The sequence below is a fragment of the Amaranthus tricolor genome, chromosome 7 (assembly GCF_026212465.1).
Source record: "Amaranthus tricolor cultivar Red isolate AtriRed21 chromosome 7, ASM2621246v1, whole genome shotgun sequence".
In the NCBI taxonomy this organism is placed as follows: domain Eukaryota; kingdom Viridiplantae; phylum Streptophyta; class Magnoliopsida; order Caryophyllales; family Amaranthaceae; genus Amaranthus; species Amaranthus tricolor.
Window position 1 is genome coordinate 24018848 of NC_080053.1, and position 20050 is coordinate 24038897.

The window sequence follows — 20050 nt, forward strand, 5'->3', positions numbered from 1 at the left end:
TTGGGAGGCCACCTTTTTGAAATAGCTATCCATTTTAAATTATGAACAACAAACAATGATAGATGTCCATAATGAATTTAAACTATAAGAAATTTAAATTATCAACAAGTCATGCATTCTCCTATAAGTAATTAAAGTTTTATAATCAACTATTAAACTATCATCATCATTATATCACATAAAAACTTATAATCATGATTTAGAGAGAAAAAAGGCGACAATTTATACCTATCAACTATTAAACACTGGAACACTCAAATTAAACTAAATCAATATTCTTCATTATACCACAATACCTATCCATTTTAAATTGATTATCTATCAACATCACAAATTAGAAGAATTTTAGACAAAATAAAAATACCTACTTAAAACTATTATAGTGGAATTAGCCAATTGGACAATTACCCAATACAAACATAACATTACTCTATCAGCATAGCAAATTGAACTAAATTTACACAAATTCAATCTGAAAAATTAAAAAAAGAACTAATCAACTAATTACCATATTCAATTAAAAACAATGGTGAGAAATGAGAAGAGAATGACAACACTAGTGAAACTAGACGGGCGACGGCAAACGATAGAACAATAGTGGAGGCGGAGAGTAGAGATGGACATGAATATGGGACCTTAACAGTCTAGACTCAACATGACCCTAATTTAAAGGTTTAAATCTACCTAGTTTTGAACCCTATAAATCCGGATCGGTTCTGGGTTCATGACATTAGGGTTCGGGTTCGGGTTCGAGTCCACACGTTTGAGACCCAGATCCGACTCATGAACCCATTTACATCTTTTTCTTAAAAAATTATATTAGCTATCATGTGTATTTTAATTGTTTGATTTGGATTTTTGTTATATTTTTAAACGTCACGTGATTTTGAACTTTGTCGGTTAATGTAATTTGAATTTTGGTTGTTCTATCTATACTTTAAAAATTAAAAAAAACTTGATATATATTTCGTTATAAGAACTTGAATATTGGAAAGCTTCATCTAATTATTCGCTCAATTAATATAAAGTATTAAAAAATTCTTGTTAATCGAAAATATTTAAATAATTTTACACAAATGGTCGGAAAAATTGTATATAAATTTTTAAAAAATTTCAGGAAAAAAAATATTTTGGACTCTTAGATAAGATAAACAAACTATTTCGAAAGTCGATTAGACTTGAACAATTTACGCATTGTCCTATATGAGACCGTCTCACTATGAGATGAGCTTATATAATTAGCCTAGTTTTTTAATTAATTACTTTAAGATCGTAAATGATCGTTTTAAGGTTATAACTAATCACCCTAAGACTATAAAAAATAATTATTTTAAAATTATAAGTGATTACTTTAACGTTATAAGTAATCACTTTAAGACAAAAAAATAGTTCCTCTGTTCTGTATTACATGCTACATTAGCATTGGCACAAATATTAAGGATTCTGATCACCTACAATGTAGATTACTGTTCACTTTATAGGATATAATATTTTATTGTTGTTAATTTTAAAAGAAAAAGGAAAAATAGTTTAGATAATAAACATAATTTCAGATTAAGTTAGATTTTAGTTTCATTTCCCCCCAAAAAAAGATTTTCCCACCCAAATATTAGAATTCCCTCCAATATTGCAAATTTTCAGCAAAAGTAAAAATTTTTACACAAAAGTCAACATTAATTTTTCAACACATTTGATCTGTCTATAAATAGATCAAACTGTGTATGAAACCAGATCAACACTTCTTCATTTCAATTTCTTCATTTGCTGTCCTCCCCTTTTAAATTGTTCATAAGAATTTGGATCAAATCCTATTTCTTTCATCAATTCTACAAAACCAACAACAAGCAATCAAAAATAGCAAATGGCTGAGGTTCAAATTCAAGAAGAGGAATTCATTAATCCTGATATTGAGGTATTTATTTCTTACCTTGAAAACCTTAATATAGATTCTGAATATGACATTTATGATGAGTACACAAGTGAGAATTATGGAAACATAGATGTCAGTTTGAGTTTAGTGGAACCCATAAGCCATATTCAATCATTAACACAGGAGGTAACAGAAACTGAACCGAACCAACAGCAAACATTAAGACAGCAACCAGTAGGTAGTAAGAGGGAACTACCAGTTCAGACCAGAAAGTTAATTGTACAACAGTTAACCAGTTTGTCTAAAGAACCAAATAGACGTTTCCCACGGGGTACAATTAAAACAATTGCATTGCAACATAACACATCTAGGTGGACAATAGCAAGGCTGTGAGAATCAGCCAAAACATCAATGTAAAATGGCATTGTAATTGATGTTAATAGTAGAAAAAGGGGAAGAGTTAGTAGGAAATCAAGAGTGTTTGACATGAATTTGCTTAATGCTGTACCAATTGAAAAGAGGACCACAATTAGAGCAATGGCCACTGCATTAGGCATTGGTCATTCACAAGTTTATAGAATGATGAAATCCGGTAATATTAGAGCACACACAAATTCAATTAAACCAAAACTTTCACATGACCACAAAATGAGAAGAATCAACTTCATTTTATCCCAAATAATACCACCCACTATAGATAATATACCAAAATTTGGACTTATGTATAATGTCGTGCACATAGATGAAAATTGGTTCTACATGAGTAAGGCAACATAGAGGTATTATTTATTCCCTTGGGAAGAGGAGGAACCATATAGATGTGTGCAAAATAAAAATTTCATAGGCAAAGTGATGTTTATAGCAGCTGTTGCAAGACCTCACATTAATTCAGCTGGTGAAGTGTTGTGGGATGGGGAAATAGACATTTTTCCGTTTACAGAGACTTATTATGCAATGAGGAGGTCAGAAAACAGACCAGCGGGTAGAGCACAATTACGAGCAATAACAAGAGTTACACGTGACGTTCTACGAGACAAACTAATCACTGAAGTCCTACCAGAAATAAGATCAAAATGGCCAGCAAATGGGGTGAAAGATATTTGGATTCAGCAAGATAGCGCCAAGCTGCATATTTTAATTAATGATCATGCATTCAATGAAGAAGCCAAGAAAGACGGATTTAACATTAGACTAGTTTGTCAACCGGCCTCTAGTCCAGATATGAACATTTTGGACTTGGGATTGTTTAGTGCTCTGCAATCAATTCAATTCAAGTCATTTCCCAAAGACCTCAATGATCTGATAAAGGCGGTCAATGATGCGGTAAATGATAGAGGTACTAAAAGCTAAAGGCGGTAATAACTATAAGAATCCACACATTGGAAAACAGAGACTGGACAGGCTGGGTATGTTGCCCATTCAATTAGAAATTCCGCAACAACTAATAAATGCAGCACGCCAATTTTTATCTCATGGTATAATTAATCTCAATGATCTTCCGCAAGATGATTGAAATTAATTATCAATATGTAGACATTTTGTAAAGGAAACAATATTTATGATAACATTTTGTAACTATACAATTATGCACACCTCTCCATTTAGTCATTGAGGTAGTTATGTCACAAAAAAAAACTAAGCAAGTTAAACATCATTCATCATTCCAATTTTCACTTGTGTACGTTTATTTAACTCTCAGATTTAACGATTAACATCATTTGAAATTGTGCAAATGTAGGTATTTCAGCCTCATCTTAGTGCTTGAAACGGCAATGAGACAAAACACATTAACCATGTGTTAATATCTCCTGCTTATGTCCAATAATCTAAGGTGGCAATGAAACACACTACTATGTACACATTTCATCAAGCAAATAACAATCATCATTGAGATATTAACAAAAAAAACATTTTCAATAAATATAAACATCATCAATAATAATTAAATAAGTTAGAATGCTCATGAGTTAAGACCACGAATTGTCGTCTTGCGTGGCCGCTTTGGCTTAGGTTCCACCTTATCAATTAATGCGTAATCCTCCTCATCTGGTAAACCGTAGTACCAAGGTGGGGGTTCTTGATCAGGATCATCAATACAATTTAATTCCCAACATTTCAAATAATAATGATCATACCACGAACCAAAGGTATTATCATATTTCATACATTCTCTTTGGGATTCAGTTAATGAGTCGCACGATTTTTCCTTTGTGTCCATCTCCTTAGTAATCTTATGTAACAACAAAAACATAACAGAGGAAGTACACATAATAAAAATCTTATCATTAGTAATAGATATTAAAAAAAAAACAGATGAGATCAAAGTTTAAAAAAATCAGAATAAGAACATGGATGAGAATCATTAATCAAAACAGATCTCATCAACTACTAGAACCAGATCATCGTTTTCGTAATTTAAAACAAACCAAAACCAGAATCAAAAAATAACAGAATCAAAATCATAATCAAATTAAAATAAACATGAGAAAAAAAAAAGGAGATCAGATCCAACATTAAATAAATCGAAATAAGAACAACATGCAACAACATCATAAATCAAACCAGATCTGGTGAAGGACTAAAACCAGATCATGATTTTGGGATTAAAAACAGCTCAATAAACATAATCAAAAAAATAACAAAATCAAAATCATAAACGTATTAAAATAAACATTAAATAAAAAAAACACAGCAGATCAAAGTTTAAAAACATCAAAATAAGAACATGCAAGAGAATCATTAATCAAAACAGATCTCATCGACTACTAGAACCAGATCATCGTTTTCGTAATTTAAAACAAACCAAAACCAGAATAAAAAAAATAACATAATCAAAATCATAATCAAATTAAAATAAACATGAGAAAAAATAAAAGAGATCAGATCCAACGTTAAATAAATCGAAATAAGAACAACATGCAACAACATCATAAATCAAACCAGATCTGGTGAAGGACTAACATAATCAAAAAAAAAACATAATCAAAATCATAATCATATTAAAATAAACATGAAAAAAAAACAGAGCCGATCGAAGTAAAAAAATATCAACATAAAAACAACATGCAAAAATATCATTAATGAAAACAGATCTGATAAAGTACTAAAACTAGATCATGATTTTCGGATCAAAGCATACCAGATGAAAGCAAAGAGTATAAAGAATATACCAAAAGAACTAGAGAAAATCAGATGTAAAGCTTTAACCAAATACAAAACCAAAGATCAGAAACAAAACCAGATCTAATCTCTCTTTTCGTCAAATATAGTGAAAGAAAACCGAAGAAATGAAATCAGATTCAAAGCCAAAGAATTGAAATCACAAACAAAGCCAAAGAGTTTGAGTTTTCTGAGATTGGTTAGAGAATGAGAGAATGAGAGAGAGAGAGAGAGAGGGGGAAACGGCAATGGACGGGTAATGAGATTAGGGTTAGGAGTGGGTAGGGGTTAGTTTATATAGGAAATTAATCAACGGTTAGATCAAGGGCAATCAGAATCCAACGACTGATATCAATCCCACCATTAATATTAAGAAGTTGGGAAGGTTGATTTAAATGGGAGAAATAATTAATTGAGATAGTGTATTTAAATGGAGGAAATAATTAATTGGGATGGTGGGTTATGGGAGATTAGGTGATTTTTTAATGAGAATAATAAATATGGAGGGAATATTAATTTTAATTGGGAATAGATAAATATTAAATAATGGTAGGTAAAAAAGTTAGAGAGGTATAGATTAGGATAAAAATAGGGGTAGGTAGAATTTTAAATGATTGTATTATTACTAAAAATGAAAATGTAGCAAGTAATATGAAATTGCTAAAAATGGAATATGTAGCAAGTATTATGAAACGCAGAAAGTGTGTATTAAACCGACCCAATAAAAATGATCTCACCATGAGACCGTCTCATTTAAAAATTAGTGAAGAATTTAAGTTCACTCAATAAAAACCCAACCCAACCCAACCCAACACAACCCAACCGAATTAGACTCCAGATGTGAATGCATATGAGAAAAATTCTACCACCACATTTGTATTTGATGAAGTTTTTCTAAATGTCCTTTTTTTACTCTTCCACTATATAACAAAAGGGGACAAGGGGGTGACCCCAAAGAGGAAACGTGTATCTCTTTCGCTAGAAAAATATTTGCTACATCACGGTTATTGATATTATTTATTGTTCAAGCTTATTTTATATATTGTATTGTGGTTAATGTGTAAGAAAAAATTTAGTCAAATGAGATCTTGTTTGAATCGTCTAATCTAATACTTTCATAATATTAATTTTTTATAAATTTTAAATTTGTATAGTTCAATATAAAAATGATCAAAACAACAAATTGGATTATGTAAAAAATTAAATGTAGCAAGTATAATGGAACGGAGAAAGAAATTAATTTTCCACTTTTTCATTTTAGTTTACTTTATTTTTCATTTTAATATATCCTAATAACTTTACTCAAATTTTATTTAGATATAACCCATTACTATATTTATTGTCTATATAATCTCTTTAATTTTAGACCATCCTAATAAAAAAAATAAGGCTATTTGGATGGAACAGACAACTATAATACTCCCCCTCCCCTTCAAATCACACAAGTTGTCTTATTTGGTTTTTATAGTCTATTTAATGTACTGATAAATCTTAAATATCTTTAATTATGAATATTTAAAATTTATAATAAAATTATTATTAATAAAATTTACATTAAGATGAATTAAATAATATTTTACCTGATTATATTTTGACTTATAAATTAAAAACTGATTTACAAATTGATTATAATTAATGAATAAATTCTAAAAATAAAATAGAAGTATATTAAACCATCACTTTCTGAATCTCTCTATCCGCGTTTTTGACAATAAAAATTGTTATACTATTTCAACTTTGACTTTCTTACTTGCTTACGTTTGGAAAACGTTGATTGACGAACTCTTTTATTTGTAGACCAAGCCAAAAAGGCAAAAAAAAAAAAAAAAAAAAAAAAAAAAAAAAACTTCATCATGTTTTAGTTATTTTATTTTATTAGTTTTTTTTTTAATTTAGGGTGGTTTAATTAATTTTATTAGTCTCTAATATCTTATAATTTGTCCTAATTAGAGTTGCACGCTTACTAATTGATATACTAATTCCATTTTTTATATCTTTAATTATATATAAATATATAATCAAATGTTAATAAGGTACTCAACTATAGTATACTTTCATTATACTCCCTTCTATTTACCTTAGGAGTCCCATTTGACTTTTCAAGGATTTTAAGGAGAGTTAAAAGTGGGACCCTAAAAGTATGAAAGAGAGTGGTATTATAGGTTTTTAATGTAAGGAAGGAAAATTAGTATGGGTAATGGAGGGTATAATTGAAAATAGGATAAAGCTACTAAGGGCATAAAAGTCAAAAACCCATACCAAAAATAGAAATGAGACAATTAAGGTGACTTGACCATAAAAGAAAATGGGACACATAAGCTCAATAGGAGGGAGTATTTGTTCTATTTGATTTTTTACCTAATTTAATGTGTTATTTTGATTATTTATATATTGGACTATGTTTATCTAAAAATTATAAAAAGTTATTATTATGAAGTATATGATTAAAAGATTCAAATAAGATCTCATTTGACTATATGTTTTCTTATACATTAACCGCAATAAATAAAATAAACTTGAGTGATAAATAATGTCAATAACCGTAATATAGCAAGTATTTCAGAAAGAAGGAAGTTTAACTATATAGTAGTATACATTAAAGTAAATACTATTCCATATAATATAGCATATACCATCGATATTATTGAAATTGCTACATCTATACTTAAAAACTACTACTACTAAATAAAAAAGAAAAAATAGAACTATATTATTAGAGAATACACCAGTATAACAAATTAGTTGTATAAATGTAAATCGAATCTTATATCTGTCGGAGTAAGTAGCGCATTCCTAGCTTAGACAAGGTCTTGAGATCGATTAGCTCTTCCCTTACCTTACCCTTTAATCCCAAAAATTTAGTTGTATAAGAATAATAAAATTTTACTAACCTTCTTTGTATAATCTCAACTATTGCTTAGATGTGGATGAAGAGAAGTGGATTGTGATGGTTTAGACCACTAAATATGTAAAAAACAATTAATACATAGCAAATATTAAATTATTAAATAACTTTAAATATAAAATTATTCACGTAAATGAAAAATTAAATTATTTAGGATAATTTTTCATGATAATTGATGGATCATCCAGATGCGCCATCCACAAACGCCCCTTGGATTTTTCTGATTCATCCTTTTTTGACTTATATTTTCCTAACACACCAATACAAGTACTACTATTATTGTGTTCAATTCTTTCGCTACTCCCTCCACATTTCCTTCCACTTGGTCATCAACAACTTTATACCACTTAATACAACCCCTTTTCTCATCATATATATCTCACTTCCTCCTAACAAAATAAACCCAATTTCTTCCTTTCTCCATTTTCTCTCTCTTCTCAACTACATGCTATTTTTTTCCCCACACTAAAAAATCATCAAAATTACACTTCATTCAAACTCCTTCAAAAACACTAACAACCAAATTTTTGGTAAGTTTTAAGTTTTAATTTTAATTGTAGTATTTTTAAGTGAAATAACTTTTTTTTTAAATTTCAATCAGAAGCTTAAATTGATGATTGAAACTCAAATATATGAAATTTTATACTCTAAAAGGGCAAAGTTATTAATGAACAAACGCACCCGACTTACAATCATAAATCATTTTGTGATGTTAATTTTAAATTTTAGCGAGTCTCATTTAAAAGTCTTAATTTCGCTTATGATAAATATGCTAATTCTTGTATGAGACAGTTATCGTAAGATATTTCTCATAATTAGGTTAAACAGTCCAATATTATAAACTTTTAGTTTATTGGGCTTTTTATTTTCGTCTCACCATATGACAGTCTCATACAATACGGTCTGTAATAAATAAATCAACCACAAGCTTAAACTGATATGGTTCTGATACCATAAGCTTGAACAAATTGTTAACACTCCCAGTATCTCGCACAAGGCAGAGTTCGAGTGGGTTTTTTTCCTGAAAGATGTGGACAAACCATACCTGTTCCCCTCAAGGAGAGTATAAAAAGGATGCGCGCAGTCAAGAAACCCCAACTGATACCTGCACCTAGTAGGAATCGAACCACAAACCTTCTACTCAACATCCTAATACTCTATTCATTAAACCCAAGCCGAAATGTTATATAATGTAACAATTAAACCCATTAACGGTACGAGTATTAAATTACGTAACATTAGTTAATTAAATACATATTTAGTGATGATCTTGTTTTGAAACAGCTAGCTAAAGGTAAGAGATGAGAAAGGCATCAATGGAGATCCAAGAAAATAACCATTATCAAGAAACAGGATCAGATCAAGGAGGAAGTGTACACTCGCAAAACCGAGTAACATTTAGCGGTCCATTAACACCCAAAAGAAGAAACAATAGTAAAAGATCATCATTTAAAGATGAAGATGAAAATGAGTATGTAGAAATAACACTAGATGTAAGAGATGATAGTGTATCAGTACAAGATATTAAAGGAGCTGTGGGTGATCAAGAAGCTGCTTTACTTACTAGTCATCTTCAGAAACACCGTCCACAAACGCTTACTTCTCAGCTTTCGGCTAAGTTAAAGCAGGTTTCACGGGAGTTGAAGCGAGTTGCGTCGTCATCTAATCGGGGGTTTAAACACCTTGATCGGAGTAAGACTACGGCGGCGCGTGCGCTTAAAGGGTTGCAGTTTTTGAATAAGAATGTTGGGAGTGAAGGTTGGGCTCAGATTGAGAAACGGTTTGAGGAATTGGCTGTTGACGGTTTGCTGCTTAAATCCCGGTTTGGGAAATGTATTGGTATGCTATTTACCTTTTTTTTTTTGTTCTATTTTAATAATTGAATCAAATAGAAAATTGATGTTTTATAAGAAAAAAGTAGATAATAATAATAATAATAATAATAATAATAATAATAATAAGAGAATAAATTGTGTGAATGAAATTAAAAAAGATTTAAAATGTATGAATGAGATTTAAAGAAAGTGTTGAGTTATTATCCAAAAATATAATTAATACAAATTAAATGGGACGGACAAACATGATAAATGCTGCAAATTTAATGGGACAGATGGAGTAATTTGTTTTGATGATTATGGGTTGATTTGGTGATTGCTATACTTAGTATATAAAATATTGTTAAACCTTCAATTAAAAGTTTAAACTGATATTTGAGTTTTTAAAATATATATGTTATATACTTTAATAACTTAATTAAAAGGTTAAATAGATGGTTAAGGTTCCAAAATATATTATATGATGTTGTGAGTGATTTTTTTTTATTGATTTTTTTCTTGTGTTTAATAATTGCAACATGGGGTGATGAAATTGGGGTAGAATTTGGAAGTTAGCATTATATCATTGCAGTTATGGGTGACTCTGAAAATGTTGTAAAGTTACTATCTTTTTATGCATCTCTTGAAGAAAAAAGAATTTTGCAAAATTCCGTTCCAACCCGTCTGAATCGGACGAAATTGAATTTTGCAAATTTATGTATCTATTTTATAATGGTCCCTTAGAAATTTGTTATTTAGGACGACTTTTATTTGATTCTATATATTGTCTATATACTTTTTCTTTCAATTGAATTTGCTTTTATTTTTTCATTTTAATTTTTGTCAATAAATTTACCTTATTTTTGTTTCTGACAATTTATTAAAATATTTATATTCTCTCTTATTTTTAAATAGTTTAGCACATCAAAAGTTATAAATGAAGTAGTTATTTTTAAAAGTTATAGATTAATTTAGGACTAGAGTTTGTTTGCCTTATTTGTGTTTGAGTGGTTTGGTGGTGTTATAGGTTTTCTTGAGCTTTGAAAATAATTGTTCAAAGTAGATGATATAAAATTTATAAATATATAGAATTTGTCAAGAGTTGAGTTGAAAATAAAAAACAAAAAAAGAAGAAAGAAAGGTCGGTAGTGCTTATAAGAAATTGATCATATGATTTAGGTTTTTATACATAGACAGTAACTTTAATTGATTGGGAGGCTAACTAGCTAGGGTGGGAACACATTAGCAAAAACTTTACCAATTTGTATAAATATATTTAAATACCCATTTGGGTAAACTATATTTAATCTAATTGAAAGTGATATAAGTACATACGTGTGATTTATACACCAAAAAAATTTGAAAAATTTTAAATGTCCACGTCTAATTTAAAAAATTTTCAAAAATGTAGTGTTAAAGATGCAAACTAATAAAACTACACAACATAAAAAGCTCAAAATAGATATATTTACATTTAAATACTAAGAGTTAATGATATTATTAGAGTAAATAATCAGAATTTTTTAACAATGATTGGTGAAAATTTTTGTCTAGTATCCAAAATAAGTATAAATTCTTTCAAAGTGAAATACGTGTTAAAATCAACAATTCATCTAAAGAATGCAAAGAGAAATACGTGTGACTATGTTCATAATCAGTATCACTATCTTACACTGATAAATTAAAGATATTATGCATATTTTACATGTCATTGGATCCCTTCTTCTCATAGCCTTATGATATTAGAATGATATCTCTTTGGCTTATAAAGTGTATGCATTTTTTAATGTGTTTTTCTAATTACATATTAGATATTGATCAACAATAAGACAACTCAATTTAACAGACTTTAAGAATTGAATTATTTTTTTGTTGTTTTGTTTAGAGTGAACATAAATGACATAAAACTCATCTACCTACTTCAATAATCACATTTTTACTACTATTAGTAACAGATTTTGATTCCTCAACCGTTAAAATATGGATTAGGAAAAAAATATTTTGTATACTCTCAAAGATTTTCAAAAGAATATTTCTACTTTATTATCATGCAAATTGCAAATAGCCAAGAAGACAAAAACAATGTGAAGCAAAACATTGACATGGGAATTGGTCTTTTCTATACAAGACGGCAACGTTTTAGCTAAAAAGTGTGTTTTAATGTGTATGATAGGTATGAATGAGAAAGAATTTGCTGGTGAATTATTTGATGCATTGGCTCGTAAGAGAGGAATTGTTACTGGTACAATTACAAAGTCTCAATTGCGTGATTTTTGGGAACAATTATCGGATCAAAGTTTTGATGCTCGTATTCAAACCTTCTTTGATATGTAAGTCATATTTTTCTGTTTTGAATTAGTTACACTTTTGAATGGTGGTAAGAATTAAAAAAAGTCATTTTTATGCATGTTTATGTATTTCACCCTTTTTTAGGTGATAGGTAAAAAGTAATGATGAGAATAACGTAAGGGTAAAATAGAATATTATTGATTTTTTTTCTTTGCCAAAGATGAAAATAATGCAAGTACTATAAAATAATCAAAAAACTTATAAGTGCAACTGTGCAAGTATTATAAAACAGAAGAAGTAAATTTTTTTAGTTTGCATAATACTGATCGAGTAAATTAGGTGTTATATGCGTGACAATTTTATACTACATTACCTTTTGTCCTAGTGACAGAAGTTTAATTCTCACCATTTATCGAAAGAATTAAATTTTTTTCTCTTTCTTTATTATATGAATTTTCAAGTTTACCATCGAATCAAATTCAGGTGAAAAAGTGATAATTTCATTAAACAAAACATAAGTTTGAATTTACAATAAAATTACATACGTATTGTTCTAATGATATTTTTATAACTACGAATTATCTTTAATATATAGTTGAAACTTATTTTCAAACTTTTTGACTAATTAATCATTAATGTCAAATCCTTTTGTCTCTTTAATTTTATGTAAAATTATTTTGTAATAAAAGTAAAAAAATTGAATGAAATTGTGGTGGTAGGTTTAAAATTTTATTTCACATGATAACGAAATTTCATAGAAATAGATTATGTTTGAAATCTAAGCACGGATTCTACACGTATTGGAATACTATCTTTTGGTCTTTAGGTATGAATATATTTTTTTTGAAAATGGGTTTTTTTTTTCCAATAAAAAGTTATGGTCAAATATTTTTTTAAAAATATGACCGAATTATAATTCTTCAACAAAATAAATTGACTCGTTGTGAAGTTAATATTTTACATATATTAATTCCGTATATTTTAGAATTGTATGAATATAGTAGAAGCCTCCAAAGTTGTACTAGCTAATAGTCAAAAGTTTTGAATGATGATATTATTAACAAAACTTAGTAAGCCCCTTTCACATTTAATAAATTATTTTAGTGTATGTAGGGTTCATATACTGCTTTTTAGTGCTGGAATGTCTCATTTTATTAATCAAAATTATTAAACGTGATAATTCCTCAAGCACTAAATGGCCCCAATTGCTATTATCATGAAGTTTTTTCCTTATTTTCCGTATCTACAGAAAGGGAATCAAATTTGATAAAATATACTCCCTCCAAACCAATTTAGTTGTCCCATTTGCTTGGACACGGTTATTAAAGATGTTGTGGGGTCCATTAAAAAGGGTAAATAGTGAAGGGTAAGTAATGAAGGGTAAGTAGTGAAGGGTAGTTGGGTAAGTAAGGTATATGGGGGTATATTCGTAATTATGTGTTGAACTAAGGATATTTAGGTTAAAAAAATTGACAAAAATAGAAATGTCATAACTAAAATGACTTTGCCAAATAAAGAAATGGGACAACTAAAATGGTTCGGAAGGAGCATATAATATATATTTTAAATTTTCATTTATTTTTAGTTAAATTTAGTTCCTTCACATGATATAGGAACAAATTATGAGTTCGAATATCATCGACTTCTTATTTCAAATAAAATATTTAACGTCAATTATAAAGATTTCTAAACATTAACTTACACCTTTAATTTGAATTCTTCACATGATTTGGAGTTCTAAATTTTTTTTTGTCTTATTTACATTTATTTTCATATAATTTGATATTATTTTCGGTTCTAATAGTCACTTAAACTCTCAAAGAGTTTTAAGACACTTTCAAATTAATTTTATATATATTTATTTTTTTTAATTAAATTTTCAATTTAATATTAGTCTTACATCAAATATTTAAATCATGATTAGTAAAACTATAGCCATTATTTCAAAAACTAATACAAGTACTCAAAATTTATTAAATTTTAATAAAGATTATTACTCTATTATGAATTAGTTATACCAAATCAACTTAATCTAATCCTGCTAGAGAAGTAAAAATTAAATCACCATTTTAGAATGCACATATTTAAAAGTAACATGTATTAAGGATTTCTTTTATTCCTTAAAATTTGCACCATATAATTTAAATATATAATATTAGTGATTTTTGAGTTATAGGGTGCTAATGGTAGATTCATGATCCAAAATTATAAATAGCACCAATTTATTAAATTAAATAAATAAATAATTTTTAAAAAAAATTGATAGAATTTTATTTGTAAAATAAACAATTTAGAAAAATTCATTACTCTAAATTCCAAAAAGTTCTTAAATTATAAGGTTATTTAATATTTAAGTGTAAATCTGCCGCCATATGACGCAAAATCAAAGTAACCGAAAAAACATGGTAGGAAGAAAAGTTCATTTAATTGAAAATGAACAGGTTGAATGCCCGAAAATCAAGCATTCAATTTGCATAGTCTGTATCGTACAATAATTACAATAAAAGTAATTATTAATTAAGAGTAATTAATATAGTTTGCACTTTGAAGCACATTATAAGATTGCAACCTCAATTAACGTTCGATATTTATTAGAGTCTACATTTTAGACCCACCTCCTTATTAATAATCACATATTAATTTGAGTTTTTGTCCCACTTAAAATAAAAACTGTTTTTATTATAGATTATGGATTTAATTTACAATTACAAAAAAAATAATCACATAAATAAATTTATTTTGTGATTTTCCATAAGTTTAGGGCATATTTCAAAACAATCATAGAAGCATATCAAAATGGATGATGTGTGAAGTAATTTAATTTAAATTCTTTGCCCACTTGATTAGACTATGTGATAAGATTGCTTATATTTTTGACTTGAATTACAGGGTGGACAAGGATGCAGATGGCAGGATTACTGAAGAAGAAGTCAGAGAAGTAAGTAGAAAATCATTTTAGTATTATATTAAATCTTTTTTACTCTACCATTATTGCATAATGATATAGAAGTCATAATCATCATCATTAACGGTATACTCCGCTTATAAAATTATGATTCAAGTCTGAAATTAAATATCGGCAGACTTATTTATCAAAAGTGATAGGAAGGTTGTGGCCCGCGTTAGGTATAAAACATAGCATGATTGAAGTCCCAAGATATATTATATATTCTAACAGTCAGTGAGGCTTTCGACTCGTTGCAATTTAAGTATTTATATTTATATTTGTTTTATTTGTAGGTTAATTAATTGATTAATGGTAATGATTAATGCAGATTATCTCCTTAAGTGCATCAGCTAATAAGCTGTCCACAATTCAAACTAATGCTGAGGAATATGCTGCTCTTATCATGGAAGAGCTTGATCCTGATGGCCTTGGTTTCATTGAGGTTGGTCTTTTGTTTCGTTCAGTCATGATTTGATGGACCGGATAAGGGACGGGTCGATTTTAAGTAAATATGGACCTAATTGGATAAGGGCCTTTAAAACTTAATAAGGGCTTTACATGGGCCGGGCTTTGAAAGCCCGTACTGGCCCAACCTAGCCCATGTTTATTACTAAAAATTATATTAATCCACATTTATCAATTTATAATAATTAAATTGAAAAAATATTAATAAACCCCATTGACATTGTCATTTATAATATTTAAACTATTCATTAATCATGCTTTTGGACCCTTATTGAGCCAGTTTATCGGGCTAGCCCAATAACAACTTATTGGGCTAGCCCGGGTAACAGCTTATTGGGCTAACCTTGTAAATTCAAAAGTTAAGCCCAGAATATTATTAGACCTATAGCCCAACTTTGGTATCACAAAATACTAATCATTCTGATCATTTTTGCAAATGTGTAGCTCCACAACTTGGAAATGCTACTGATTCAAGCACCTACACACTCAAACAGCACGGTAACTGACAGCCGAAAGCTGAGCCAATTGCTTAGCCAAAAGCTAGTTCCGACCAAAGAGCCGAATCCTATCAAACGAGGTGCTAATAAGTTAGCTTACTTCGTCGAGGATAACTGGAAGAGGATATGGGTTATACTATTATGGCTTGGCATATGTGCTGGTCTCTTCACTTGGAAGTTCATACAATACAAGAATCGTTATGTGTTCCATGTCATGGGTTATTGTGTCACGGCTGCAAAGGGTGCAGCCGAGACACTTAAATTCAACATGGCGCTCATCCTTCTTCCTGTTTGTAGGAACACCATCACCTGGCTTAGGAGCCGAACAAAGCTAGGAATGGCGGTTCCTTTTGATGATAACATCAATTTTCACAAGGTAGTGGCTCTTGGTATCGGAGTTGGGGTTGCCATACACGCGTTATGCCATCTTACGTGTGACTTCCCTAGGCTGCTACACGCATCAAATGAGGCGTATGCACCCTTAGCGCAATACTTTGGAGAAAGAAGGCCTCGTAATTACTGGTGGTTTGTTAAGGGAAAGGAAGGATGGACGGGGGTTACTATGGTTATCTTAATGACTATTGCGTTCACCCTCGCCCAACCTTGGTTTCGAAGGAATAGGCTTAAGCTTCCTAAGGCTCTTAAGAAACTAACTGGATTCAATGCATTTTGGTACTCTCACCATCTCTTTGTCATAGTCTATGCCCTCTTGTTAGTCCATGGGTGGTTCCTCTTCCTTAGCAAAGATTGGTACAAGAAAACGGTAAGCCAACTTATCAACATAACTACATTGTTCTAACTTGTTTAACTTAGATGTAAGTTAACACCTGAAAGTAGGCTTGGCAAAGCTGATCTGACCTGAAACAAGTGGGTTTGGATTGAGACTTTACACTTAATTAATTAAATGGGTTAATATTTATTAAATGGATTAGGTTCAGGTCTAAATTTTAAGCCTGAAACAAACTTATATAACCCATTTTAATTAAAGGAGTAAATTATGAGTTAAATCAATAAGTATAACCTAGTGTTGATTCATTCAATATATTCCTATTTTTCATAAGAAAAAAAATAAACATTTCGTAAATGAAAATTTTAAATTATAGCATAAAAAATTTGATGTAAATAATGTTAAAAACCCTAAAATGAGGACAAAAAACTCCACACACATTAAGTGGGTCGAAATCAAGTCTACCTGACCTATTGCAGGTCGGGCTAAGGTTTTGATTTTCAACCCAATTAATTAAACATGTTAGGTTTGCATCAAGGGGTTTATGACCTATTTATATACTTCTATGACCCAAATCCGAATCAGAACCCGAACCCAACCAACCTAATATATTTGATAGGTTTACCAGAAGGTCCAATTTTGAAGTTTATCTTTGTATTCTAATAGTGTGTATTATGATCTGAATGTAGACATGGATGTATCTCGCTGTGCCAGTTCTCTTATACGCCTGCGAGAGGCTGATCAGGGCGCTTAGGTCGGGTTATAAGACCGTGCAGATATCAAAGGTTGCTGTCTACCCAGGGAATGTATTGTCATTGCAAATGACAAAACCTCAGAATTTCAAGTACACCAGTGGACAGTACATATTTGTAAACTGTGCTGATGTTTCGCCTTTCGAATGGTACTAATTCGTGTTAAGAACTTCAAGTATAGTTTTCAAATTGATCTTTATGCGTTGATAAGAATTAATTTCTAATTTGAGATATGTTTCGATTTGGTTTAGGCATCCGTTCTCTCTGACTTCCGCTCCGGGAGATGATTATGTAAGTGTTCACATTCGTACATTGGGTGATTGGACCTCTCAACTCCGAACACTCTTCTCCAAACTATGTCAACCTCCTACAAGTAGTGATCAGAGTGGACTTCTTAGAGCGGATATTGGCAACCCTTCAATTCCTAGGTGATTCAGACTTTCGATTATCTATACTTAAATAAATTTTTATGGGAATTTACTGTCAAGAAACCAACTCAACTAAAAGTTTAAACTAATGGTTATTCTAATAATGGTTATATGCTAACAATTGTGTCGCATATCTTTTGTAGGATGCCAAGGCTTAAGATTGACGGTCCATATGGGGCGCCAGCCCAAGACTATAAGAAATATGACGTACTTTTACTAGTAGGTTTAGGAATCGGAGCAACCCCATTGATTAGTATAGTGAAGGATGTCCTTTACCATATCAAGCAACAAAAAGATGTGGAGCAAGGATTAGCAGATGACTCGATCACCCAAAGGAGGAAGCCGTTCAATGTGCAACGTGCTTATTTCTATTGGGTTACACGCGAACAAGGATCTTTCGAGTGGTTCAGAAGTGTGATGAATGAAGTGGCTGAGTTTGATCGAGACCATGTGATCGAGCTCCATAACTACTGCACGAGTGTGTATGAAGAAGGCGATGCAAGGTCGGCCTTGATTGCTATGCTTCAATCTCTACACCATGCTAAAAATGGTATGGATATTGTATCTGGAACTAGGGTGAAAACTCATTTTGCTAGGCCTAATTGGAGGGCTGTTTTCAAGCATGTTGCTGTCAACCACACTGATAAAAGAGTTGGTAAGTCACTTCCTAGTGCCATTTTTTATTAAAATTGTCTCATGACTTGTAACTTTCTCCTCATTTGGTAATAAGTGATAAATTGTGGGAATGGTAATGAAAAATCTAAGTAAATCTAATAGGAGAATCTCTTGACAAGTTAAATGGTCATACTTATTCTACTTTAATCATCTCATTTTCTTCAGAAAATTCATCCAGTGCATTAACATATAAAAATATGGTATTAGGTGGTAATAGAAAATCACAAAGTGTTGTGAGAGACGGTCTCTTCGAGAAACACATTAGGTATATGGGCTAAATAGCCTAATTAATACAAATTAAAGAGAAAATTAAAATGTGGGTTTTTTATTTTGAGGTCCTCTCTTAAAGAGACAGTCTCTCACAAGAGCAGCTGATAGAAAATTGTGAAAAAAAAAATCTTTTTTATGACCAAAGTTTCATTACTATGGGAACAACATGGTACATTTCATAAAATTTACACTACAAATCATTTCCATTACCATGATTTAGTACGAACATCCAAAAGGGTCGTTTGAGTTTATGAATTTTTGTTTAGATCGTGACCCAGGTCATCCGAATAAAAACCCTATTAAAAATAAATGATGTAACATATAACGTAACTGGAGGATGAATTGGTTCAGTACACATGCAGAGATATATATTAAATCCATCCTATACTAGTATTTTGAACTCGTCCATCCTCATAACCTCTAATTTTTTATGGTTATTACAGGGGTGTTTTACTGTGGTGCACCTGGATTGACTCAACAACTAAGACATTTATCTCAAGATTTTTCAAGGAAGACATCAACCAAGTTTGATTTCCACAAGGAGAACTTTTAAGAGCCAAGTATTATTTGTTTAGATAATACCAATAGTTTCCCAAACAGATCCTAAGTAAATATATACAAAAGCCAAGTACCAACCCTATTTATATTCTTTGATTATAGACAAGAATTTGTTCCTTAATTTACTTTGTTTTATTTAAGTTCTAATTAACAATATACTAGAGTTGAGGATGGCTTGTGATCTTTCACATCTTTGTCCAAATGTAATATGTCAAGAATAGAACAAGGATATTCAGAAAATTTTTTGTTAGTGCATAATACAATGATTAGAAATTGATGACATTTTGTACAAAGTCAGATCCTCTAAAGTTATAGATTAAATTCTCATGGTACCTTTTTTGTTTTAAAATTAATCTATGTAATAATAAAAATATTTAAAGTTTGATTTTTCGATCAATAAATTTTAAAGTTGTGCAATATTTGTAAAGTTTAGGGATAATGGCTAGCTTATCGTGTTAATATTCATTTATGGTTAGGTCCGTTAATATATTTTCTGAGGACCATGTGCAATAGCAGAGGTGTTTGGCAAATAGTTGATAGCTGATAGCTGATTTTAGTGGTTGATTTGACCAGCCGATTTTATTAATTGGTTTGACCAGGTGATTTTGAATCTGCTGCTATGAGCAACTTATTCAAAAACAACTTATTCATATTAATAAATTGTTTCAACCAGCTAGCTTACCAAACATTAGCA

General features: G+C 30.1%; 1 protein-coding gene across 2 annotated transcripts; it reads left to right on the top strand.

Moving 5' to 3' along the window:
• The first annotated feature begins 8211 nt into the window (after nt 1-8211).
• On the top strand, nt 8212-19649 carry LOC130817352 (respiratory burst oxidase homolog protein B). 2 transcript variants are annotated; one of them, XM_057683009.1, is made up of 10 exons: nt 8212-8464; nt 9219-9773; nt 11922-12078; nt 14927-14975; nt 15313-15426; nt 15894-16709; nt 17363-17574; nt 17677-17853; nt 17997-18508; nt 19242-19649. In XM_057683009.1, the coding sequence occupies exons 2-10, from the start codon at nt 9236-9238 to the stop codon at nt 19349-19351; spliced, it is 2685 nt and encodes an 894-aa protein (XP_057538992.1). In that variant the 5' UTR covers nt 8212-8464; nt 9219-9235; the 3' UTR covers nt 19352-19649. The 2 variants fall into 2 exon arrangements, with proteins under 2 accessions (XP_057538992.1, XP_057538991.1); XM_057683008.1 differs by lacking the exon at nt 8212-8464 and adding an exon at nt 8503-9148.
• Nucleotides 19650-20050: the final 401 nt, after the last annotated feature.